Source organism: Salmo salar, chromosome ssa06 (genome assembly GCF_905237065.1).
Source record: "Salmo salar chromosome ssa06, Ssal_v3.1, whole genome shotgun sequence".
Classification (NCBI taxonomy): Eukaryota; Metazoa; Chordata; class Actinopteri; order Salmoniformes; family Salmonidae; genus Salmo; species Salmo salar.
The window spans coordinates 73,109,533-73,135,763 of NC_059447.1; the positions used below are offsets into that span (position 1 = coordinate 73,109,533).

Here is a 26,231-nt window from a genome sequence, read left to right on the forward strand (position 1 = left end):
GGCTTTGGTCAGAGAGGTGACCAAAAACCTGATGGTCACTCTGACAGAGCTCCAGAGTTCCTCTGTGGAGATGGTTGTCTTTCTGGAAGGATCTCCCATCTCTGCAGCACCAATCAGGCCTTTGTGTGCGTTTCCCTTCTCCCCCGATTGCTCAGTTTGGCCGGGCGGCCAGCTCCAGGAAGAGTCTTGGAGGTTCCAAACTCTCCTCAGTAAAAGGCACAGGAGTGTTCCAAACACTCCTCAGTAAAAGGCACATGACAGCCTGCTTGGAGTTTGCCAAAAGGTTGAAATCTTTGGCCTGAATGCCAAGCATCACGTCAGAAGGAAACCTGGCACCATCCCTACGGTGAAGCATGGTGGTGGAAGCATCATGTTGTGGGGATGTTTTTCAGTAGCAGGGACTGGGAGACTAGTCAGGATCGAGGGAAAGGTGAACTGAGCAAAGTACAGAGAGATCCTTGATGAAAACCTGCCCCAGAGTGTTCAGGACCTTAGGACAATGACCCTAAGCACACAACCAAGACAACACAGGAGTGGCTTCGGCACAAGTCTCTGAATGTCCTTGAGTGACCCAGCCAGAGCCCGGACTTGAACCCGGTTTTAACATATCTGGATAGACCTGAAAATAGCTGCGCAGCAATCCTCCCCATCCAACCTGACAGAGCTTGAGAGGATCTGCAGAGAGGAACGGGAGAAACTCCCCAAATACAGGTGTGCCAAGCTTGTAGCGTCATACCCAAGAAGACTTGAGGCTTTAATCGCTGCCAAAGGTGCTTCAACAAAGTACTGAGTAAAGGGTCTGAATACTTATGTAAATGTGATATTTCATTATTTATTTTTTATACATTTGCAAGAATGTGTAACGTTTTTTGCTTAGTCATTATGGGGTGGTGTGTGTAGATTGATGAGGGAAAAAAAACTTTTAATCACTTTTAGAATAAGGATATAACATAACAAAATGTGGAAAAAGTCAAGGGGTCTGAATACTTTCCGAATGCACTGTATACATTTTTCAACCATTTTCCATCCCAAAAATGTTGAATAAGATGGAAAGTAGATGGAAAAGGGGTCTTAGGAAACATCTACCAGAAAAGTCTTAAAAGGTATTAGAAATACATCAAAACACAACTAAGATCAACACTTATATTTAGTTTTGGAGGAATAATTTGCCTTCTGTAAGTTTAAGGCAAATCATTAATTCCGTTACCAAAAACTCACATAACAAGTACAGGTATAGACCTGCTAATTAGTTGTATCATTTTTTTTATTTTTTTAATTTTTTAAACTGATATCAAGTTTGATTAAAACTCATAATTCTGTTACCATGTCGGAATTACTGAAATTGATTTGGCTACAATGGGAGTTTTCACAGTCTGGACAATCATGCTCTCTCTCTCTCTTCTCTCTCCATGTAATGTCACCTCTCCCAGCTCTTACTGACTCCTACCACCTAACCTCTTTCCATTTACTGTAACAAGCATCCTCAACCACTGAGCACCAACCAACAACGGACATCCATGGACTTTTAAAAATTGTTTCAATTTGGTCAGTCCGCCCTGGCAAGACCAAATCTGAACCAATCATAGACGTTTGTTTTGCAAGATGTACAGTACAGTACAGAACAGTAAAGAAAAGTAGAGTACTGTAAAATCACCCCCTTCGCCCTCCATTTGCGCCATTTGCACAAGTGTCCCAAAGCTGAGGGAGTGAAAATGATCTAGGGTGTAGGGGCTAATTAGCCCCACCGTCAGTTACTTCAACTGAGCCTTTAATGCTGCCGACTTCATAGCGAATTGGAATCCCATAAGGCACCGCGTTATTGGTGAGTTTGCGCAATTTCACCCAAAACATTGGAGTGGCGTGCCTAATTATATGACACATGCATTTGTTTATGTCTGATGGTGAGACTTGACACATGTAAAATATGAAATACCTTCCAAATTAAATGTTTAACTGTAACTGAGGTTTATATTTTGTAAAATGACAGAGGATTTGTTCATTTGAATTTCATGTTCGTCAGCAACACGTGATAAGAGGGCCCTCAAGGGCGAGTTGGTAGGGGCGAGGTGGTGGTTTGGGATTCATACCTATTTCACTTACTCTCTCTCTCTGTCTCTCTCTCTGGTCTCTCTCTCTGTAAATTACTTAGTGTGGTCATCATGGCTTGGTAGAGTGCTTATTTTTGTGTGTTCAAAGCCTTCTGGCCATGGTGTGAGTTGAGGACATGGTTGTGGTCAGTTTCAGTTAGGCTGGACACCACACTCTCACGCCTGTGGTATGGCCCGTTTTTCAGTTGGAATCCTAAACCGATCAGGGGACATGAACAAGGTGTGGGTTTTCTACTTTGGCCTTTCTGCTGAGAGAGACAGCGAGAGAGGCACACAGCGAGAGACAGACAAAAGAGAGAGAGAGAGAGAGAGATAGACGAGCGAGAGAGTGGCTTCCAGTGTCTAGTTAAACTGTGGCCTGGCAAGCTTGCCACTTGGAATCCAGATAGGGACACTGTGGGAACATAAAGGTGTTCACTTGTTTTTTTATTAGGATGGTTGAGGCGTTTAAGCATCTTCCTGTTTTGTGAGTATTAACCTCTATGGGCTAGGTGGGACGCTTGCGTCCCACCTACTCAACAGCCAGTGTAATCCCGTGGCGCGTTATTCAAATACCTCAAAAATGCAAAAACTTCAATTTTTCAAACATATGACTATTTTACACCATTTTAAAGACAAGACTCTCGTTAATCTAACCACACTGTCCGATTTCAAAAAGGCTTTACAACGAAAGCAAAACATTAGATTATGTCAGCAGAGTACCCAGCCAGAAATAATCAGACACCCATTTTTCAAGCTAGCATATAATGTCACATAAACCCAAACCACAGCTAAATGTAGCACTAACCTTTGATGATCTTCATCAGATGACAATCTTAGGACATTATGTTATACAATACATGCATGTTTTGTTCAATCAAGTTCATATTTATATCAAAAACCAGCTTTTTACATTAGCATGTGACTAGCATTCCCACCGAACACTGCCGGTGAATTTACTAAATTACTCACGATAAACGTTCACAAAAAACACAACAATTATTTTAAGAATTATAGATACAGAACTCCTCTATGCACTCGATATGTCCGATTTTTAAAATAGCTTTTCGGTGAAAGCACATTTTGCAATATTCTCAGTAGATAGCCCGGCATCACAGGGCTAGCTATTTAGACACCCAGCAAGTTTAGCACTCACCAAAGTCAGATTTACAATAAGAAAAATTGTATTACCTTTGCTGTTCTTCTTCAGAATGCACTCCCAGGACTTCTACTTCAATAACAAATGTTGGTTTGGTCCCAAATAATCCATTGTTATATCCAAATAGCGGCGTTTTGTTCGTGCGTTCAGACACTATCCGAAAGGGTAAATAAGGGTGACGAGCATGGCGCATTTCGTGACAAAAAAATTCTAAATATTCCATTACCGTACTTCGAAGCATGTCAACCGCTGTTTAAAATCAATTTTTATGCAATTTTTATCGTAAAAAAGCGATAATATTCCGACCGGGAATCTGCGTTTAGGTAAACAGACGAAAGAAAATAAAGCATGGGGTCGACTCGGGCACGCGCCTAAGCCCATAGTACTCTGATCGGCCACTTGCCAAACGCGATAATGTGTTTCAGCCAGAGGCTGCCTCGATATGATTCCGCTTTTTCCCGGGCTCTGAGAGCCTATGGGAGCCGTAGGAAGTGTCACGTTATAGCAAAGATCCTCAGTCTTCAATAAAAAGAGCCAAGATGAACAACAACTTGTCAGACAGGCCACTTCCTGCATGGAATCTTCTCAGGTTTTGGCCTGCCATTTGAGTTCTGTTATACTCACAAACACCATTCAAACAGTTTTAGAAACTTTAGGGTGTTTTCTATCCAAAGCCAATAATTATATGCATATTCTAGTTACTGGGCAGGAGTAGTAACCAGATTAAATCGGGTACGTTTTTTATCCGGCCGTGTCAATACTGCCCCCTAGCCCTAACAGGTTAACAATCTTTACTCTGAACTTGATAAGAGGACAAGGATAAAGGTCTCAGTTCTCACACTTCCTTTTCTCTCCCTCTCTCGCTTCCTTCTTTCAGACGATTACACGGATGCCCTCCCTCCTCTCCCAGAGATTCCGGATGCCGGCTCGGTCCTGAGCTCAGTGGGCGTTCCGGGCCGCTTTCGCCACACCGACATCCACCACACCCCTCTACGCTACTGCTCCGCCCACAGCATGGACTCCTCCCCAGACAGTGCTGAGCGCCCAATCAGCTACGGCTCCACCTCTTCCTCCGCCTCCTCCAGGGACAGCCACTGCTCACTGGGCAGCCGCTCCACCTTAGGCCCCTCCCCTCACTGTCATCCCGCTCCTGACCAGGACTCCGGGGCAATCCGGTTGGAGCTGGTTCCAGCCAGGCAGCTGGGATGTGGGGATGAGGAGGAGAGGAATATTGGAGGAACAGATGCAGGAAAAGGGACTGTTAGACTGGTGTCTGCCCAGACCCCCCAGTCAGACACCAAGGCTGGGGAGAGGAGCTCCCCGGGGCCCAGGGTGCAGTATGTGGACAGGGTGGTTCAGGAGATAATGGACACTGAGAGGACCTACGTACTGGACCTGCAGAGCATCGTACAGGTAAGGAACATGGTACCACACAACACCACTGGGGAGACACATACATAGTACTTATCCTTCTTACAGGAGTCTGTCCAGTACTGTGAGGAACATGGTACCACACAACACCACTGGGGAGACACATACATAGTACTTATCCTTCTTACAGGAGTCTGTCCAGTACTGTGAGGAACATGGTACCACACAACACCACTGGGGAGACACATACATAGTACTTATCCTTCTTACAGGAGTCTGTCCAGTACTGTGAGGAACATGGTACCACACAACACCACTGGGGAGACACCAGCTATTACTGCACCTACATACAGCACAGGGGTATATTTTCAGACTGTTAGGTGAGATGCAAACAGTAGGACAGCGCATGCAGTGTTTCCCTACTCCAGTCCTCCAGTACCCCCAACAGTACATATTGTTGTTGTAGCCCCGGACAAGCACACCTGATTCAACTTGTCAACTAATCATCAAGCCCTCAGTGAGTTGAATCAGGTGAGTTTGCCCAGGGCTACAACAACAATGTGTTATGTTGGGACTGTTGGAGGACCGGAGATGAAACCCTGTTGGGACTGTTGGAGGACCGGAGATGAAACCCTGTTGGGACTGTTGGAGGACCGGAGATGAAACCCTGTTGGGACTGTTGGAGGACCGGAGATGAAACCCTGTTGGGACCAGAGATGAAACCCTGTTGGGACTGCTGGAGGACCGGAGATGAAACCCTGTTGGGACTGTTGGAGGACCGGAGATGAAACCCTGTTGGGACTGCTGGAGGACCGGAGATGAAACCCTGTTGGGACTGTTGGAGGACCGGAGATGAAACCCTGTTGGGACTGCTGGAGGACCGGAGATGAAACCCTGTTGGGACTGCTGGAGGACCGGAGATGAAACCCTGTTGGGACTGCTGGAGGACCGGAGATGAAACCCTGTTGGGACTGCTGGAGGACTGGAGATTAAACCCTGTTGGGACTGCTGGAGGACCGGAGATGAAACCCTGTTGGGACTGTTGGAGGACCGGAGATGAAACCCTGTTGGGACTGTTGGAGGACCGGAGATGAAACCCTGTTGGGACTGTTGGAGGACCGGAGATGAAACCCTGTTGGGACTGTTGGAGGACTGGAGATGAAACCCTGTTGGGACTGTTGGAGGACCGGAGATGAAACCCTGTTGGGACTGCTGGAGGACCGGAGATGAAACCCTGTTGGGACTGCTGGAGGACCGGAGATGAAACCCTGTTGGGACTGCTGGAGGACCGGAGATGAAACCCTGTTGGGACTGTTGGAGGACTGGAGATGAAACCCTGTTGGGACTGTTGGAGGACCGGAGATGAAACCCTGTTGGGACTGTTGGAGGACCGGAGATGAAACCCTGTTGGGACTGCTGGAGGACCGGAGATGAAACCCTGTTGGGACTGTTGGAGGACCGGAGATGAAACCCTGTTGGGACTGTTGGAGGACTGGAGATGAAACCCTGTTGGGACTGTTGGAGGACCGGAGATGAAACCCTGTTGGGACTGCTGGAGGACTGGAGATGAAACCCTGTTGGGACTGTTGGAGGACCGGAGATGAAACCCTGTTGGGACTGTTGGAGGACCGGAGATGAAACCCTGTTGGGACTGCTGGAGGACTGGAGATGAAACCCTGTTGGGACTGCTGAAGGACTGGATGGAACATTGCAGTGTAGGAAGACAGATACTAGTATATTACTGAACAGCATCATACCAGTCAGGACCTGTGTATGAAAGAACGGGGGTCAAGATGAGTGTCCATAGAGTGTTCATAGACAACACCCATATACAGGAGAAGTTGATTTGGGCGGAATAGTTGTCATCAGAGGTCCCAACCAGCAGGAAACTGGTCCTTTCAGAAAGAGAGGGTGGGTGGGTGAGTTGTCGGAGAAACTGTTTCCTCACCCCTCCCAACCTGTCACAGGGACCAAGATGGATGTCCCTCCCCCTACCATCCCTCCTCGCTCCGTTCAGGGTGAGGAGAATAGGAATGGGAGAGCGGTGCTGTAGGAAGAGGGATTTAGAGCTGCAATAACAATTTCTAAAGTAGGTTAGCTAAACACTGAGCAGAGCTCACTTTAAAGACGTATACTCCCCTTAGACCTGGACCCCCTAACTCAGCTAGTCAACAAGACCCCCTTATCAGATCTATGCGGCCGGACACCCACTCTTCCACTACACTTTTAGACAGAACCATCATTTACCCCTTTCTCCCCCCTTATTAATGTCAATCTCTGTCAAGACTTCCAACACTTATGCTATTCATCATCAGTGGATTACATTCAGAGCAGACTGCCCTTCTATATCTAGCGCTTGTCAGCAGGTCCCATATCACTTCACATTAAGTGGGTGTAACACCATCATATTCACCACCACCACCCATGTACAGTATAGTGCTACTATCCACCGTGGCCACTCGGCATCAGAGCTGTCACCCTCCACCCGTTACCCAGAATCCCTTGCGTGGTGCTTTCCGCAGGGTTAGAGGGGGTGACGGCCCAAACACAAATATTTAACCAGACTCCTGTGGGCTCACCTGCGCTCCATCTGTCAACGACGGACGGGGATGTGGCCTGCACAAGCAGTGTGTTTGTATTGGTATGTGCATTGATGTGTGCAGTGGTTTGTGTGTGGGGCACATGATGCATGTATATGTACAGTGCATCCCATCATCAATCTACACACAATACCCCATAATGACAAAGTGAAAACAGGTTTTTAGAAATGTTTGCAAATGTATTACAAATCAAAACAGATACCTTATTTGCATAAGTGTTCAGACCCTTTGCTATGAGACTCGATATTGAGCTCAGGTGCATCCTGTTTCCATTGATCATCCTTGAGATGTTTCTACAACTTGTGGTAAACTCAATTGATTGGACATGATCTGGAAAGGCACACACCTGTCTATATAAGGTCCCACAGTTGACAGTGCATGTCAGAGCCATGGGGTCGAAGGCCAAGCAATGAGGTCGAAGGAATTGTCCGTAGAGCTCCGAGACAGGATTGTGTCGGAGCAGCGACGCTCCCCATCCAACCTGACCGAGCTTGAGAGGATCTGCAGAGAAGAATGTGAGAAACTCCCCAAATACAGGTGTGCCAAGCTTGTAGTCATACCCAAGAAGACTTAAGGCTGATGTGCTTCAACAAAGTACTGAGTAAAGGGACTGAATACTTATGCAAATGTGCTATTTCAGTTTTTTATTTTTAATACATTTGCAAAAATGTCTAAACAGTTTTTTTGCTTTGTCATTATGGGGTATTGTGTGTAAATTTATGAGGTGAAAAAAACTATTCAATACATTTTAGAATAAGGCAGTAATGTAAAGAAAATGTGTAAAAAGTCAAGGGGTCAGAATACGTTCCAGATGCACTGTAACTGTATGTGAGTAGTGCATGGTAGATACAACCTATATATGGTGTGTCTGTACACTGTGATTGTCCTTCCCTAGCTGAATAACTGTGTTTTAATCAGCATATCAGGCTTCTCCATACGAACTCACAGAGAACCCTGGAGAAACCCATTCCTCCTGCTCCAGTCCCGGACATGGGACACGTTTCATCCCATTCCCCCTGCTCCAGTCCCGGACATGGGACACGTTTCATCCCATTCCCCCTGCTCCAGTCTCGGACATGGGACACGTTTCATCCCATTCCCCCTGCTCCAGTCTCGGACATGGGGAACATCTTTTATCCCATTCCTCCTGCTCCAGTCCCGGACATGGGACACGTTTCATCCCATTCCTCCTGCTCCAGTCCCGGACATGGGACACGTTTCATCCCATTCCCCCTGCTCCAGTCCCGGACATGGGACACGTTTCATCCCATTCCTCCTGCTCCAGTCCCGGACATGGGACACGTTTCATCCCATTCCCCCTGCTCCAGTCTCGGACATGGGACACGTTTCATCCCATTCCCCCTGCTCCAGTCTCGGACATGGGGAACATCTTTTATCCCATTCCTCCTGCTCTAGTCCCGGACATGGGACACGTTTCATCCCATTCCTCCTGCTCCAGTCCCGGACATGGGACACGTTTCATCCCATTCCTCCTGCTCTAGTCCCTGACATGGGACACGTTTCATCCCATTCCCCCTGCTCTAGTCCCGGACATGGGACACGTTTCATCCCATTCCTCCTGCTCTAGTCCCGGACATGGGACACGTTTCATCCCATTCCCCCTGCTCTAGTCCCTGACATGGGACACATCGATGTTGACCAGGAAAAATCACAGCACCTCTGGGAATTCTCAGCAGAGGCTTATGGGATTCCAGAAATGGAATATGGAGGAGTTAGCATGTTCTAGTGAACTGGTTTTCATGTGGGCGTATGGAGTGAGGAGACTGGGTGTTGGTGTATGTTAGATTTAGAGAAATTGAGAGAAAGTTTGTATGTCTTAATGTGTAACATGGGCAATCTTCAATTTCAGTTTATATAGAGTCTCAAATGTTTGAGAAGCATAGCTGGAGGTGTGTGTGCGTGTGTTTTGGAATTGTGTTTGTGTTTCAAGATGTGCGTGTTTGGTTTTGCTATCCTTGTGGGGACCAGAAGGGGTGGGGTTTAACACTTTGTGTGTGTGATCAGGCTCAGATTAGGCTGTGTTGATTGACTGGGTCAGGGCAGGTCACATGGCTAATAAAGTCTCACCTTACACCTTAACCATGGCCAACAACCCCAACCCTAAACATAACCCTGGTCCCGTACCGTGACTCCACCGACCACCATTATCCTAACTTAAAGCCATATCTCTAACCCAACTCTTACCTCCAAACCTGGACCTAAACCATTGCCCTGAAACCCCCATATCTGCCCTGAACCCCTAAATCCTCCAAACTGTCTCCTCTTACCTCAGAACCTTGACCCCTACTTCTATTTTACACAATGGTTCAGTCAGAGTTCCCCCCCTGGGAGAGGATGACCTCACCAAACACCAAACAATCTAAGAGTGTTGTGTGTGTTAGAGAGGGGGAGGGGGGGTGAGACACAGGTTGGCTACTTTGTGTAGCCTGCAGATAAACAGTTGAAGTCGGAAGTTTACATACACCTTAGCCAAATACATTTAAACTCAGTTTTTCACAATTCCTGACATTTAATCCTAGTAAAAATTCCCTGTCTTAGGTCAGTTAGGATCACCACTTTATTTTAAGAATGTGAAATGTCAGAATAATAGAGTGAATTATTTATTTTAGCTTCTATTTCTTTCATCGCATTCCCAGTGGGTCAGAAGTTTACATACACTCAATTAGTATTTGGTAGCTTTGCCTTTAAATTGTTTAATTGTGATCAAACTTTTTGGGTAGCCTTCCACAAGCTTCACACAATAAGTTGGGTGAATTGTGGCCTATTCCTCCTGACAGAGCTGGTGTAACTGAGTCAGGTTTGTAGGCCTCCTTGCTCGCACATGCTTTTTCAGTTCTGCCCACACATTTCCTATAGGATTGAGGTCAGGTATTTGTGATGGCCACTCCAATACCTTGACTTTGTTATCCTTAAGCCATTTTGCCACAACTTTGGAAGTATGTTTGGGATCATTGTCCATTTGGAAGACCCATTTGCGACCAAGCTTTAACTTCCTGACTGATGTCTTGAGATGTTGCTTCAATATATCCACATAATCTTCCTCCTTCATGATGCCATCTATTTTGTGAAGTGCACCAGTCCCTCCTGCAGCAAAGCACCCCAACAACATGATGCTGCCACCCCCGTGCTTCACGGTTGGGATGGTGTTTTTCGGCTTGCAAGCCTCCCCCTTTTTCCTCCAAACATAACGATGGTCATTATGGCCAAATAGTTATATTTTTGTTTTATCAGACCAGTGGACATTCCTCCAAAAAGTACGATCTTTGTCACCATGTGCAGTTGCAAACCGTAGTCTGGCTTTTTTATGGTGGTTTTGGAGCAGTGGCTTCTTCCTTGCTGAGCAGCCTTTCAGGTTATGTCGATATAGGACTCGTTTTACTGTGGATATAGATACTTTTGTACCTGTTTCCTCCAGCATCTTCACAAGGTCATTTGCTGTGGTTCTGATTTGCACTTTTCGCATCAAAGTATGTTCATCTCTCGGAGACAGAATGCGTCTCCTCACTGAGCATTATGACGGCCAGACTTGGCTAATTTCTTTTGATTTTCCCATGATGTCAAGCAAAGAGGAACTAAGTTTGAAGGTAGGCCTTGAAATACATCCACATGTACACCTCCAATTGACTTAGATGATGTCAATTAGCCTATCAGAAGCTTCTAAAGCCATGACATAATTTTCTGGAATTTTCCAAGCTGTTTAAAGGCACAGTCAACTTGGTGTATGTAAACTTCTGACCCACTGGAATTGTGATACAGTGAATTATAAGTGAAATAATCTGTCTGTAAACAACTGTTGGAAAAATTACTTGTGTCATGCACAAAGTAGATGTCCGAACCGACTTGCCAAAACTATAGTTTGTTAACAAGAAGTTTGTGGAGTGGTTGAAAAACGAGTTTTAATGACTCCAACCTAAGTGTATGTAACCTTCCGACTTCAGTTGTAGATGGTGTCAGTGTGAGAGAATGTACTTATCCCATCTGTCAATGAGACGGAGACGAAAAGAGAAACAAGATGAGGGTGAGACTGTGTGTGTGTGTGTGTGTGCATGTGCTACCGTGTCTGTGTACGCGTGGAGAGAAAGCTGAGGCGTATAATCACTATTGGTAGCTGAACATGTCATGACTGATGGCTTAGATGGTGGGATAAGATGCTGTCTGAACAGACACAGCCTCAGTTCCTTAAACACTTCTCTACAAGCCTCTCACCAGTGTATCCTATCCTATTAGCTTTGGACACTGTCCATCTGTGAATACTGTAGGCCCTTAGACATTTTGCTGTGCTGGTCAAACAGCCATCTGGACAAAGAGGAGTACCCACTGAATAGTCTCTAGTTAAGTAGACAGGTTAAGACTGGACTGAAGTCAGGGAGAAGTGGGCTGTGGGCCCAGTTGTTTTACTAGACAGGAATGCTCTTCATCTAAAGCAGATTGAATGTGTGCTGAATAAGTGTGATAAGTGTATGTGGTCTCAAAGTGTTTACGATGCTGTGTGTATTTATAAGTGGAGAGTGTTTTCATAGTGTGTGTGTTCAGAGTGCGTGTTGGTGGGGGGTTGGTAGAATGACGCCAGGGAGCATGTCAGTCATACTGTCCCTCTCGCATGACTGTTGATGAGATATTCCTCAAAACACTTTGATGTGGGTGTCATAACTGACCACGCTCTCTCTGTGTCTCTCTGTTGCTGCCTCTTGCTGTCTCTCTCTCTTTCTCTCTCTCTCTCTCTTTCTCGCTCTCTCTGTGTCTCTCTGTTGCTGCCTCTTGCTGTCTCTCTCTCTTTCTTTCTCTCTCTCTCTCTCTCTCTCTCTCTCTCTCTCTCTCTCTCTCTCTCTCTCTCTCTCTCTCTCTCTCTGTGTCTCTGTCTGTGTGTCTCTGTCGCTGCCTCTTGCTGTCTCTCTCTCTGTGTCTGTCTGTGTGTCGCTGTCTCTTGTTTTCCCTCTCTCTCTCTCTCTCTCTCTCTCTCTCTGTGTCTGTTGCTCTCGCTCACTTTCACTTAAATCAATATGCTTTATTGGCATGAAATATATTCTGTAATTGGCAATGTATTTCAAAAACCATAAATTTAGAAGTCAAAAGTACAATTGCATGAAAGTCACATACATTGTTTCTCAAAAAACATATTTTTTTCTCTCTCTCTGTAGGATTACCTGGAGTGTATCAGTAACCAGTCTTGCCTAGCACTGAGCTCAGAGGAGAGAGGCTCTCTATTCGGGAACATCCGAGACATCTACCACTTCAATAGGTAAACGCACACATACACACACACACACAGAAATACACACACACCCCCAAAACAAATACAGACTGCAGTATCCAAGGAATCTACAGAATGAGGATAGTTTGTCTCACCTGTCGATGTGTGGGGGGCCAGTGACCAATCAACATTGTGTGTCCGTGTTGTTTTGTCCATCTGAGGAGTGTATGTTCAAAACCACCAGGCCTGCTGGAAGCCTAGTCACTCAGACTGTCAGCTGTCACATAAAGACATACAGCAACACAGGGAGGGAGAGAAAAACCTAGAGAGAATTCACATAGTGAGGGAGTTTGGTTTGACACAAAGTCCTTACAGTTACAATGACCTCATTCCCTAGACTTGTAACAATGGCTACACCAGTTGACCATATATCCATCAACCAATAAGAATTAGGGACACACACACACAACCCATTTCAATTGACGGAAGTTACTTTTTGTTGTAAGCAGAGTACCCTAGGACCTAATACTGTGTCCCAAGTTATATTTGTTCCTGAACATTTTTGTTGTTTATAACAAAGAGCGATGGGGAGCAGTTTGATAAGTGTGTACCAAGGTAACTCTCAGTTTGTATGCCAATGATTGAATTAAGTGTGTGGTGTGCAAGTGGTTAAAGTACTGATATGCTGATGTGATCATTTTTGGGGTTTACAGAGATCTGCTTCATGACCTGGAAAAGTGTAATTCGGACCCTGTGGCCATTGCAGAGTGTTTCGTAGCCAAGGTAAGTCTCTTTCTCTTCTTTTCTCATCTTTTTCTTTCTTGTTGAAGCCTGTCTGAACAGCTGGTTCAGAACAAAAAACACTCCAAAACATGTAACACACACACAACATTATTTAGGTTACAAACTAACCAAAATCGTAATCATACTTAGTCATACTGACAGAGAAGCACAATTTCTGAGGAAATTTAAGGGCTGGCAAAATGTATAATCACCATTTACTGGTGAGGGCTAATGGTAGTACTTCAACAACTGAGAAAAAAACTATTCTCCTCTCGTGTGTGTGTGTGTGTGTGTGTCTATAACTGTGTTTGGTCTTCTTTCCAATTCTTTTCTACATTAAATCATTCTATTTCATGATAACTGCATACTAACACTTACTCAACAGACGTATCTTTACCAATACCACAATAAGTACACAGTAATCTGTCTGTAAACAGAGTTTATCACTCTGGACATGCACAAACACACTAGTCATTTCACTGTGGTCTGTGCCAGTGTGTACGATAGTAGCTCTTGTTGAAGTTGTACCCAGTCCATGCTCCACATATTCATCATCCCCATACCACAATAAATCACTTCAAAAGTATTCATACCCCTTGACATATTCCACATGTTGTTGCTTTACAGTCTGAATTCAAAATTGATTGGCAACAACTCTGGTGGACATTCCTGCAGTCAGCATGCCAATTGCACGCGCCCGCAATCTTGCGACAACATTGTGTGGTGTGACAAACTGCACATTTTAGTGTGGCCTTTTATTGTCCCTAGCACAAGGTGCACCTGTGCAATGATCATGCTGTTTAATCAGCTTCTTGATAATCCATCCACCTGACAGGTGTGGCATATCTTGGCTAAGGAGAAATCCTCACTAACAGGGATGTTAACAAATTTGTGCACAACATTTGAGAGAAATACGTTTTTTGTGCATATGGAACATTTCTGGGATCTTTTTATTTCAGCTCATGAAACATGAAGCCGACTTTACATGTTGCGTTTTATATTTTTCTTTAGTATATTTTACAATACACTAGTAATGAATCAAGGGCCTCTGTGGTTTGTAGGTGGCCTTATCACAGTCACTTTACACATATGTTAAATGTGTGTTTACTTACATATTTAGTACAATTTCAATCATGCACTCTTTTGATTGCAGTTATCCAAAGTAGTGTGTGCCATCACTGTTACGTGACCATAAAATAGAGGTTGCGTGCATTTAGAAACGTTCCCTGATTATTGTAGTGTGTGTGTGTGTGTGTGTGTGTGTGTGTGTGTGTGTGGGTCATGAATTGGTGTTGGGTCAGTAGCCAGACAACTGCCTGGAAACATTTGTTCGTTGCAGACAATCTCCCCCCCCCCCCCCCAACTTAGTCACAACTCGGCAAAGCGTTTGAAGGAGTGAAAAAACAGACCATAAATCCCTCCCTCCTCCTCTTGGAGGTAATCGTCTATCTGTCCTTATGTTCCTTACCCTGCTTTCAGTGAAATGTGTTGAGTAAGCAGCCTAGTCTTTATGGGTCCCTACATGCTGACTGCACCACTGTTGCACAATTAAAACAAGAACATCATGTTTTATCATCTGGTAGAAAAGAATCTTTCCTCTTCAGTCCACTTCAGCGTTTAGCTGACCTCCTAACCCTTAGCTCCTCTCTCCAGTCTAGACCCCTCAGCATGCCAGCCGGTCGATACAGAAGCAAAACCAATTACTATATAACATCCCATAATGGTTTAGTCCTATCATAATAATGATGAGCAGCACAGTCTGGAGATGTACTATATATAAATCTAAATCTATGGTAGCTCAGCAGAAATCCTCAGGTTCAGTCTCTGCCTTGCTGTTCTGAGATGATCTAAACTTCACTATTAATTAGGGATGGGGGGTTTTAAACAATTTCACTGTTCGAATAGTATCCTGAATTGTTGTTGCATATTCGAAATACATGTGTGTGTAGCGAGCAGACGGAAGGAGAGAGATGCCAAGGCGACTCGGCTACAGCCAAGAATAGCTAACTTGAGCAACCACAATGTTATTTATCATCCCATATAACAGTGCCTGTCTTGACTGGAGTAGCCTAGAGAAGCTAGCTAAATAGCAAAGCCAGCCAGCTATAGCTAGCCAGGCTAATTGAGGCCACATGCTGTGCTTTCTCCCCAACCCCATTTAGATAAAACAACAGCTATACCGGTTGGTTGCATGTTATAGCCTACTCCTTCTCATTTCACTAAGATTTGATTCAGTCTTGCATTAGTGAACTCTCACTCCACTTGCTACACATTTATCTTGAGCCTTTTTGGCCAAGATAAACAACAAGCTACACAAGTGAAGGCTACCTTTTTTTATATGGTGCACCATGCTTGTCATAACTACATTGGAAAGGTTTTTGTTTTATTTAATTAATAATTAGAAATGTCATGGTATATCTTTTGAATGTAACAACGTCACATGGATATTTTAATCTAATTTAGAAAATACCTTTTCAGTGTAAGAATCTGTTTAAAATGGGAATATATAAACATTCCCGTAGAAATGAATATTCACACAAGTGTTCGAATACAAATGTCCCTACTATTAATCTATATCTATGTTATATCAGGAGTGATTGATAATGTAATTTAGAAAATGTCCTCACAGATCAAAGATGAGCAGAAATCAGATTCCATCTCTGCCTTGCTGTATTATCAAATTTTATTTGTCACATGCGCCGAATACAACAGGTGTAGACCTTACAGTGAAATGCTTACTTACAAGCCCTTAACCAACAATGCTTTAAGAAGTTAAGAAAAAAAGTGTTCAGTAAAAAATATATAAGTAATATATACACACATACATAGAGTTGAAGTCTGAAGTTTACATACACCTTAGCCAAATACATTTAAACTCAGTTTTTCACAATTCCTGACATTTAATCCTAGTAAAAATTCCCTGTCTTAGGTCAGTTAAGATCACCACTTTATTTTAAGAATGTGAAATGTCAGAATAATAATGGAGAATTATTTATTTCAGCTTTTATTTCTTTCATCACATTCCCAGTGGGTCAGAAGTTTACATACACTCAATTAGTATTTGGTAGCATTGCCTTTAAATTGTTTAACTTGGGTCAAACGTTTTGGGTAGCCTTCCACAAGCTTCCCACAATAAGTTGGGTGAATTTTGGCCCATTCCTCCTGACAGAGCTGGTGTAACTGAGTCAGGTTTGTAGGCCTCCTTGCTCGCACACGCTTTTTCAGTTCTGCCCACACATTTTCTATAGGATTGAGGTCAGGTATTTGTGATGGACACTCCACTACCTTGACTTTGTTATCCTTAAGCCATTTTGCCACAACTTTGGAAGTATGTTTGGGATCATTGTCCATTTGGAAGACCCATTTGCGACCAAGCTTTAACTTCCTGACTGATGTCTTGAGATGTTGCTTCAATATATCCACATAATTTTCCTGCCTCATGATGCCATCTATTTTGTGAAGTGCACCAGTCCCTCCTGCAGCAAAGCACCCCCACAACATGATGCTGCCACCCCCGTGCTTCACGGTTGGGATGGTGTTCTTCGGTTTGCGAGCGGCCCTCTTTTTCCTCCAAACATGATGATGGTTGTTATTGCCAAACAGTTCTATTTTTGTTTCATCAGACCAGAGGACATTTCTCCAAAAAGTACGATCTTTGTCGCCATGTGCAGTTGCAAACTGTAGTCTGGCTTTTTTATGGCGGTTTTGGAGCAGTGGCTTCTTTCTTGCTGAGCAGCCTTTCAGGTTATGTCAATATAGGACTTGTTTTACTGTGGATATAGATACTTTTGTACCTGTTTCCTCCAGCATCTTCACAAGGTCCTTTGCTGTTGTTCTGGGATTGATTTGCACTTTTCGCACCAAAGTACGTTCCTCTCTAGGAGACAGAACGCATCTCCTTCCTGAGCGGTATGATGGCTGTGTGGTCCCATGGTGTTTATATTTGCGTACTATTATTTGTACAGATGAACGTGGTACCTTCAGGCATTTGGAAATTGTTCCCACGGATGAACCAGACTTGTGGAGGTCTACAATTTTCTGAGGTCTTGGCTGATTTCTTTTGATTTTCCCATGATGTCAAGCAAAGAGGCACTGAGTTTGAAGGTAGACCTTGAAATACATCCACATGTACACCTCCAATTGACTTAGATGATGTCAATTAGCCTATCAGAAGCTTCTAAAGCCATGACATAATTTTCAGGAATTTTCCAAGCTGTTTAAAGGCACAGTCAACTTAGTGTATGTAAACTTCTGACCCACTGGAATTGTGATACAGTGAATTATAAGTGAAATAATCTGTCTGTAAATAATTTTTGGAAAAATTACTTGTGTCATGCATAAAGTAGATGTCCTAACCGACTTGCCAAAACTATAGTTTGTTAACAAGAAATTTGTGGAGTGGTTGAAAACGGGTTTTAATGACTCCAACCTAAGTGTATGTAAACTTCCGACTTCAACTGTGTATATATATCAATATATATAAAAGTAACAAATAATTAAAGAGCAGCAGTAAAATAACAATATTGAGGCTATATACAGGGGGTTATATACAGGGTGTACCGGTACAATGTGCCGGGGCACCGGTTAGTCGAGGTAATAGGTAGAGGTAGGTAGAGTTAAAGTGACTATGCATGGATAATAAACAGAGTGGCAGCAGCGTAAAAGAGGGGTCTGGGTAGCCCTTTGATTAGCTGTTCAGGAGTCTTATGGCTTGGGGGTAGAAGCTGTTAAAAAGCCTTTTGGACCTTGACTTTGCGCTCCGGTAACACTGTCATGCTCGGCAGCAGAGAGAACTGTCTATGACTAGGGTGGCTGGAGTCTTTGAACATTTTAGGGCCTTCCTCTGACACCACCTGCTATAGAGGTCCTGGATGGCAGGAAGCTTGGCCCCAGTGACGTACTGGGCCATACACACTACCCTCTGTAGTGCCTTGCGGTCGGAGGGTCGGAGGCCGAGCAGTTGCCATACCAGTCAGGATACTCTCGATGGTGCAGCTGTAGACCTTTTGAGGATCTGAGGACCCATGCCAAATCTTTTCAGTCTCCTGAGGCTTTGTCGTGCCCTCTTCACGACTGTCTTATTGTGTTTGGACCATGATAGTTTGTTGGTGATGGGGACAACAAGGAACTTGAAGCTCTCAACCTGCTTCTCTGATTGTGGACTCCACTTTTCCTGTAGTCCACAATCATCTCCTTTGTCTTGATCAGGTTGAGGGAGAGGTTGTTGTCCTGGCACCACACGGCCAGGTCTCTGATGTCAGGGTTTCTACTGTGGTCCTTTGTAGCTCAGTTGGTAGAGCATGGCACTTGACATGCCAGGGTAGTGGGTTCGATTCCCGGGACCACCCAATACGTAAAATGTATGCACGCATGACTAAGTCGCTTTGGATAAAAGCGTCTGCTAAATAGCATATATATACATAGTGTGTAAATGCCTGCTGTGGTTTTGGACTCAATCAGGAGGACCCAATGTGCTGGATATACTTTGGATGGTGTGTGTGTGCGTGCGTGCATGTGCGCACACCAGTCAAAAGTTTGGACACTCAAGGGTTTTTCTTTCTTTTTCTTTCTTTTTACTAATTTCTACATTGTAGAATAATAGTTAAGACATCAAAACTATGAAATAACACACATGGAATCATGTAGTAAGCAAAAACGTGTTGAAGAAATCTAAATATATTTTAGATTCTTCAAAGTAGCCACCCTTCCCCTTGATGACAGCTTTGCACACTCTTGGTATTCTCTTAAACAGCTTCATGAGGAATGCTTTTCTAACAGTCTTGAAGGAGATCCCACATATGTTGAGCACTTGTTGGCTGCTTTTCCTTCACTCTGCGGTACAATTCATTCAAAACCATCTCAATTGGGTCGAGGTCGGGTGATTGTGGAGGCAAGGTCATTTGATGCAGCACTCCATCACTCTCTTTCTTGGTCAAATAGCCCTTACACAGCCTGGAGGTGTGTTTTGGGTGATTGTCCTGTTGAAAAACAAATGATAGTCCCACTAAGCACAAACCAAATGGGATGGCGTATCGCTGCAGAATGCTGTGGTAGACATGCTGGTTAAGTTAGCATTGAATCATAAATAAATTACTGACAGTGTCACCAGCAAAGTACCATCACATCTCCAGCTCCATCCTTCACGGTAGGAACCACACTTGTATACTCCTCACCGATGTCCAGTCTCTAGACACCAAGGTGGAAGAAATTAGGGCAAGGGTTGCCTTCCAGAGAGACATCAGAGATTGTAACATTCTCTGTTTCACGGAAACATGGCTCTCTCCGGATATGTTGTCTGAGTCGGTATAGCCACCGGGTTTGTGTCACACCGACAGAAATAAACATCTCTCTGGGAAGAAGAATGGCGGGGTGTATGCTTCATGATTAACGACTCATGGTGTAACCATAACATACAAGAACTCAAGTCCTTCTGTTCACCTGACTTAGAATTCCTTACAATCAAATGCCAACCATATTATCTCCCAAGAGAATTCTCGTCATTTATCGTCACAGCTGTGTATATACCTCCTCAGCTACTCTAACTTCTGCGATGCATACAAGGCCCTCCCTCCTACCGGCCTATAGGCAGAAACTCAAACAGGATGTAACCGTGACTGGAACCATTCAACGCTGGTCTGACCAATTGGAATCCATGCTTCAGGACTGGGAAATGTTCCGGGCAGCCTCAGAGAATAACATCGATCTATACGCTGACTCTAAGTGACTTTATAAGGAAGTGCATTGGAGATGTTGTACCCAGTGTTGTGCAACACTGAAAGCGCGAACCACCGTATTTAACCATGGAAAGAGGACTGGGAATATGGCAGTGTAGTTATTAACAGTGTATTTATTCTCTCTGCAAGGCAATCAAACAAGCGAAATTGGAGTTGCAATTCAACGGCTCAGACGAGACGTATGTGGCAGGGTCTACAGGCAATTACGGACTACAAAAAGAAAACTAGCCACGTCACGGACAACGACGAATTGCTTCCAGACAAACTAAACAGCTTCTTTGCCCGCTTTGAGGATAATTTCAGTGCCACCGACACTGCTCGCTAACAAGAACTGTGGGCCCCCCCTCTCCTTCTCTGTAGCCGACGTGAGTAAGACATTTAAACGTGTTAACCCTCACAGGGCTGCTGGCCCAGACCGCATCCCTAGCCGCGTCCTCAGAGCAGGCTGTTGTGTTTACGGACATATTCAATCGCTCCCTATCCCAGTCTGCTATCCCCACATGCTTCAAGATGGCCACCATTGTTCCTCTACCCAAGAAGGCAAAGGTAACTGAAATAAATGACTATCGCCCTGTAGCACTCACTTCTGTCATCATGAAGTGCTTCGAGAGACTTGTCAAGGATCATATCACCTCCACCTTATCTGCCACTCTAGACCCACTTCAGTTTGCATACCGCCCCAACAGGTCCACAGACGACGCAATCGCCATCACACTGCACACATCTGGACAAGAGGACTACTTATGTTAGAATGCTGTTCATTGACTACAGCTCAGCATTCAACACCATAGACCTCATCATTAAGCTGGAGGCCCTGGGTCTCAACCCTGCCCTGTGCAATTGGGTCCTGGACTTTCTGATGGGCCGACTCCAGGGGGTGAAGGTAGGAAACAACATCTCCACTTCGCTGACCCTCAACACTGGGGCCCCACAAGGGTGCATGCTCAGCATATATATATATATGTATATATATGTATATATGTAGTGGATGAGCTCATTTACTTTTACAAGGGCAATATTTTATAGATCTGTTCTATTTCTGTGACTTTGGTTTGCTGGTTTTTGGGTCACAGAGTGCATGTTAGGATGGGGAGAGAGTGTGTGTGTCTATTAGGAGTGTGTGCGTATTGGTGGGACATCTGGTTGTGTTTAGCTGGCTCTCTGGTGGCAGACTGCTGGAGACTAAAGAGAAGCCTGCTCTTCAATTTACTGTTTTTCCCACGGAGAACCTCCAGGCAGTGTTTGTGTGTGTGTGTGTGTTTACACGTGTACTATAGTATGTATGTACCCTAAACGTGTGTGTACACCTGCCTTTTCAAACATCTCATTCCAAAATCATGGGCATTAATATGGAGTTGGTCCCCCCTTTGCTGCTATAACAGCCTCCACTCTTCTGGGAAGGCTTTCCACTAGATGTTGGAACATTTCTGCGGGGACTTGCTTCCATTCAGCCACGAGCATTAGTGAGGTCGGTCACTGATGTTGGGCGATTAGGCCTGGCTCGCAGTAGGCGTTCCAATTCATCCGATAGGTGTTCAATGGGGTTGAGGTCAGGGCTGTGTGCAGGCCAGTCAAGTTCTTCCACGCCAATCTCGACAAATAATTTCTGTATGGACCTTGCTTTTTTACATGGGGGCATTGTCATGCTGAAACAGGACAGGGCCTTCTCCAAACTGTTGCCACAAAGTTGGAAGCACAGAATCGTCTAGAATGTCTTTGTATGCTGTAGCGTTTTAAGATTTCCCTTCACTGGAACTAAGGGGCCTAGCCCGAACCATGGAAAACAGCCCCAGACCATTATTCCTCCTCCACCGAACTTTACAGTTTGCACTATGCATTCAGGCAGGTAGCGTTCTCCTGGCATCTACCGAACGCAGATTTGTTCTTCAGACTGCCAAATGGTGAAGCGTGATTCATCACTCCAGAGAACGTGTTTCCACTGCTCCAGAGTCCAACGGCGGCAAGTTTTACACCTATCGAGCCAACGCTTGGCATTGCGCATGTTGATCTTAAGCTTGTGTGCGGCTGCTCGGCCAGTAAAACCCATTTCATGAAGCTGCCGACGAACAGTTATTGTGCTGACGTTGCTTCCAGAGGCCATTTGGAATTCAGTGAGATGATTTTTACGCACTTCAGCACTCGCCGGTCCCTTTCTGTGAGCTTGTGTGGCTTACCACTTCGCGGCTGAGCCTTTGTTGCCCCTAGACGTTTCCACTTCACAATAACAACACTTCCAGTTGACTGGGGTGGCTCTAGCAGTGCAGAAATGTAATGAACTGACTTGTAGCATAGGTTGCATCCTATGACGGTGCCACGTTGAAAGTCACTGAGCTCTTCAGTAAGGCCATTCTACTACCAATGTTTGGCTATGGAGATTGCATTGCATGGCTGTGTGCTCGGTTTTATACACCTGTCAGCAACGGGTGTTGCTGAAATTGCCGAATCCACAAATTTGAAAGGGTGTCCTCATACATGTGTGTGGGCGCGTGCATGTGAGTTATTTTTGGTATGAATAGAAGGGTGTGGCCTCTGATATATTTCTATAATTGTACCTTTGTGACTGTATGTCACATGCCCGTGTGTGTTGATGGCATCTCTTGTTCTCGAGTGTGTACGGTATATGTGTTTGTAGAGTATGAGTGTTTATGTGCAGAGCCACAGGAACCAGACAGCTCTCCAGTCATCTGTCCTCTGTGTTTATGATGCTGTTTCCTGTGATAACTGTCCACTTCCTGTTTCTGGCCTAACCCAGAGTATTTATGGACACATGATGAACACAATCAGGACCAGGGCTATTATCAGTTACGCAACTCCAGGGTCATGTGAATGATCGACAGTAAGTGGAGGGGGATGACAAAGAAAGGAGGAGATGGAGAGGGATATGAAAGCTAGAGGGCTAGAGACGGAACATGAGAGAGGGAGGTATGGAGAGGTGATAGAAGATATGTAATGGCATAAGTAGTGAGAGACTGTGATCAAGAGTGAAAGAGCGTGAACAGAAGAGACAGAGACATTCAGCGTGATGGAGGTAGAGAAAAATGGATAGGGAGGAGTGCGAGGTTCATTCCAGCTTTGATAAGTCATGCTGCCTCTGATGTCTTTGAAGTGCAGGGAGGCATGAGAGGTGGAAATGGACAAATTAAAGGGGTGGGGATGGGAAAATCAGTCTACAGCATATAGCACTCAACATTGCCTTTAAAGGGTCAATCAGAAGTTTGCTACATACATTTTGGTACTCATAAATGAATGATATGTACCCACTGATTCTTCAAGATATAACTTATAAAGTCCTCATGAGCTTAGTTCAACTGTCGTACCCCATCAGAAACCAAAATATATGCTTGTTTTACTCCAATGTTTGTAAACAAAATAAATGTAAACAAACACTTGTATAGCCTCAAAACATGGTTAAAACTATAAATGTGATATCATGGATGGTCAGTCCTTGCATCCATAGCTGAGAAGTTGAGAACTATGAATTTGAGAGTGGTTACATTTCTCCAGCCCCGTCCCTCAGCTTTTTACCGAAACAGGGGCAGAGAGAACGCTTTGTTACCGTTTCAACTGCTGATTGAAGCTTTAAGACATGGATACTGATAATCAAGGTTCACTTTCATTCTCTGCCTTTTAACTGATGTGAGAGGCCTCCTTATTCTATCCTCAGGAACGCTTGACCACTGACTCACCCAGTGTAACCTCCCCCCTTCCCCTTGACACAAACACTCCATTTACTGGAAACTCACTCTCACTCTTCCCTGTTGGCACACATTTTACAAGGTTCTAAAAATTCTCTAGTCAATAGAGGAATTTAGGTTGGTTCTAGGGAGGATGGTTTATTTCCTCTGCTGCTGCTACTGGTATGAGTGATTTCAGGTACTGATGCCAATGTAACATGAATGTAATTATTTGATCAGGGACTGATGCTAATGTAACAATGTAATTATTTTGTCTTTCTTTCCCAGAGTGAAGAGTTCCACATTTATACTCAGTACTGCACCAACTATCCAAGGTAAGCAACCCCAACTATGACTTCTGAGACAAGATTATTTTATGGTACTTGTGTGGTAAAACCAAAGGCTATTGTCTATATTTGGGTGGACAAAGTTATATTCTACTTGTGGGATAAGTTCAGCAATATTTGACATTGTGCATCACTCTGTCAAGGGTATTATAGTATTATAGTATTCTTTCTAACAAAGTTATCTACATGTAAACCTGTGTACAAAACATTAGGAACACCTTCCTAATATTGAGTTGCACACCCTTTTTCCTTCAGAACAGCCTCAATTCGTCGGGGCATGAACTACAAGGTGTCAAGCGTTCCACAGGGATGCTGGCCCATATTGACAATGCTTCCCACAGTTGTGTCAAGTTGGCTGGATGTCCTTTGGGTTGAGGACCATTCTTGATACACACAGGAAACTGTTGAGCATGAAAAACCCAGCAGTGTTGCAGTTCTTGACTCAAGCCGGTGCGTCAGGCACTCACTTCCATACCCCGTTCAAAGGAACTTAAATATTTTGTCTTGCCCATTCACCCTTTGAATGGCACACATACACAGTCCATGTATTGTCTCAAGGTTTAGAAATCCTTCTTTAACCAATATCCTCCCCTTCATCTACACTGATTGAAGTGAATTTAACAAGTGACATCAATAAGGGATCATAGCTTTTACCTGGATTAACCTGGTCAGTCTTTCATGGAAAGAGCAGGTCTTTATGTTTTGTATACTCCGTGTAGTCTGCCCCACTCATTGTGTGTGAGTGTGTGTCAGAGGATGCTGGTGGTAGGGGCTATAGGAGGACAGGCTAATTTGTAATGGCTGTAATGAAATAAATGGAACGGTATCAAACATATGGAAACCACATTTGACTCCATTCCATTAATTCCATTCCAGCCATTACAATGAGCCTGTCCTCCTATAGCTCTTCCTACCAACCTCCTCTGGTGCGTGTTTGACAGTCTGTGTAGTATGAACATATATAGAAGTATAATCTTCCTCCTTGTGATCTGGATTTGCATACAGGTGAATCTCACGTTCACGTTCTTAATTCTCAAAGTGTCGTATATCTTTGTACTGTCTTTATAAAGCTACAGTAACCCAGCCTCTCTTTCTGGGTAGACCTGATATACATCCCAACCCAACAGGAGTCTGTCTGCCTCACTGCCAGTTAATGCCCCAGGGTCTCTCTCTGGGTAGCCCTGATATACATCCCAACCCAACAGGAGTCTGTCTGCCTCCCTCTCCATTTAGTTCTTTATTTGAAAGGGAGCCTGTTGACAGAGTTACAGCCACTATTCTGACAGATGGGTATTATTATTATGGCTTTAATGTTTTATTTCACCTTGTGTGAACGACGTCTTGTCATAGGAAAGGTGTGTCTTGGGGCCGAAAATGTGAGACAATTCTTCACAATGAAGCCTAATGAGAAGTGCGTTTCACAATGGTTGTGACACATTACAAGCCGTACACCATTGTCTGCGACATGTCTGAAGTGTTGTTTTAGCATTGTGATGACACACACTTTACATGCTACTACTGACAAGTGATTATTTAAGGAGTTAAATATAGTGTGTGTGTCCACATTCCAGTGCAGCTCCACACAGGCCTCACATTGTTATCTCTGACAAACCCAACCTGAGAGCTCAGAATGACTGAGATACATCTACAGCCTCGGTTCCTACTGTAATTGTGTGTGAGGGGGTGGTTGACACACACACACGCGTACATACAGTGCATTCGGAAAGCATTCAGACCCCTTGACTTTTTTTTCTCCCTGATTTCATGGTATCCAATTGGTAGTTACAGTCCTGTCTTATCGCTGCAACTCCCATATGGACTCGGGAGAGACGAAGGTCGAGTCGTGCGTCCTCCGAAACACAACCCAACCAAGCCGCAATGCTTCTTGACACAATGCCCACTTAACTTGGAAGCCAGCCGCACCAATGTGTCGGAGGAAACACCGTGCACCTGGTAACCGTGTCAGCGTGCATTGTGCCTGGCCCGCCACAGGAGTCGCTGGTGCCACAAGGACATCGCTGCCAAACCCTCCCCTAACCCGGACTACGCTGGGCCAATTGTGAGCCGCCCCATTGGTCTCCCGGTCACGGCCAGCTGCGACAGAGCCTGGACTCGAACCCAGAATCTCTAGTGGCACAGCCTTAGACCACTGCGCCACTTGGGAGGCCCTAGACCCCTTGACTTTTCCCACATTGTGTTACGTTACAGCCTTATTCTAAAATGGATGAAATCGTTTTTCCCCCTCATCAATCTACACACAATAC

General features: G+C 44.6%; 1 protein-coding gene across 3 annotated transcripts in view; it reads left to right on the plus strand.

The window, feature by feature from the left end:
* Positions 1–26,231, plus strand: part of LOC106607972 (pleckstrin homology domain-containing family G member 1) — a 127,617-nt gene that overhangs the window by 86,838 nt on the left and 14,548 nt on the right. For all 3 annotated transcript variants that reach the window (XM_014205508.2, XM_014205511.2, XM_014205510.2), the window contains exons 2-5: positions 4,124–4,659; positions 12,377–12,477; positions 13,143–13,212; positions 23,909–23,955. In XM_014205508.2, coding sequence (XP_014060983.1) covers positions 4,124–4,659; positions 12,377–12,477; positions 13,143–13,212; positions 23,909–23,955 — 754 coding nt within the window. The remainder of the gene's footprint in view (positions 1–4,123; positions 4,660–12,376; positions 12,478–13,142; positions 13,213–23,908; positions 23,956–26,231) is intronic.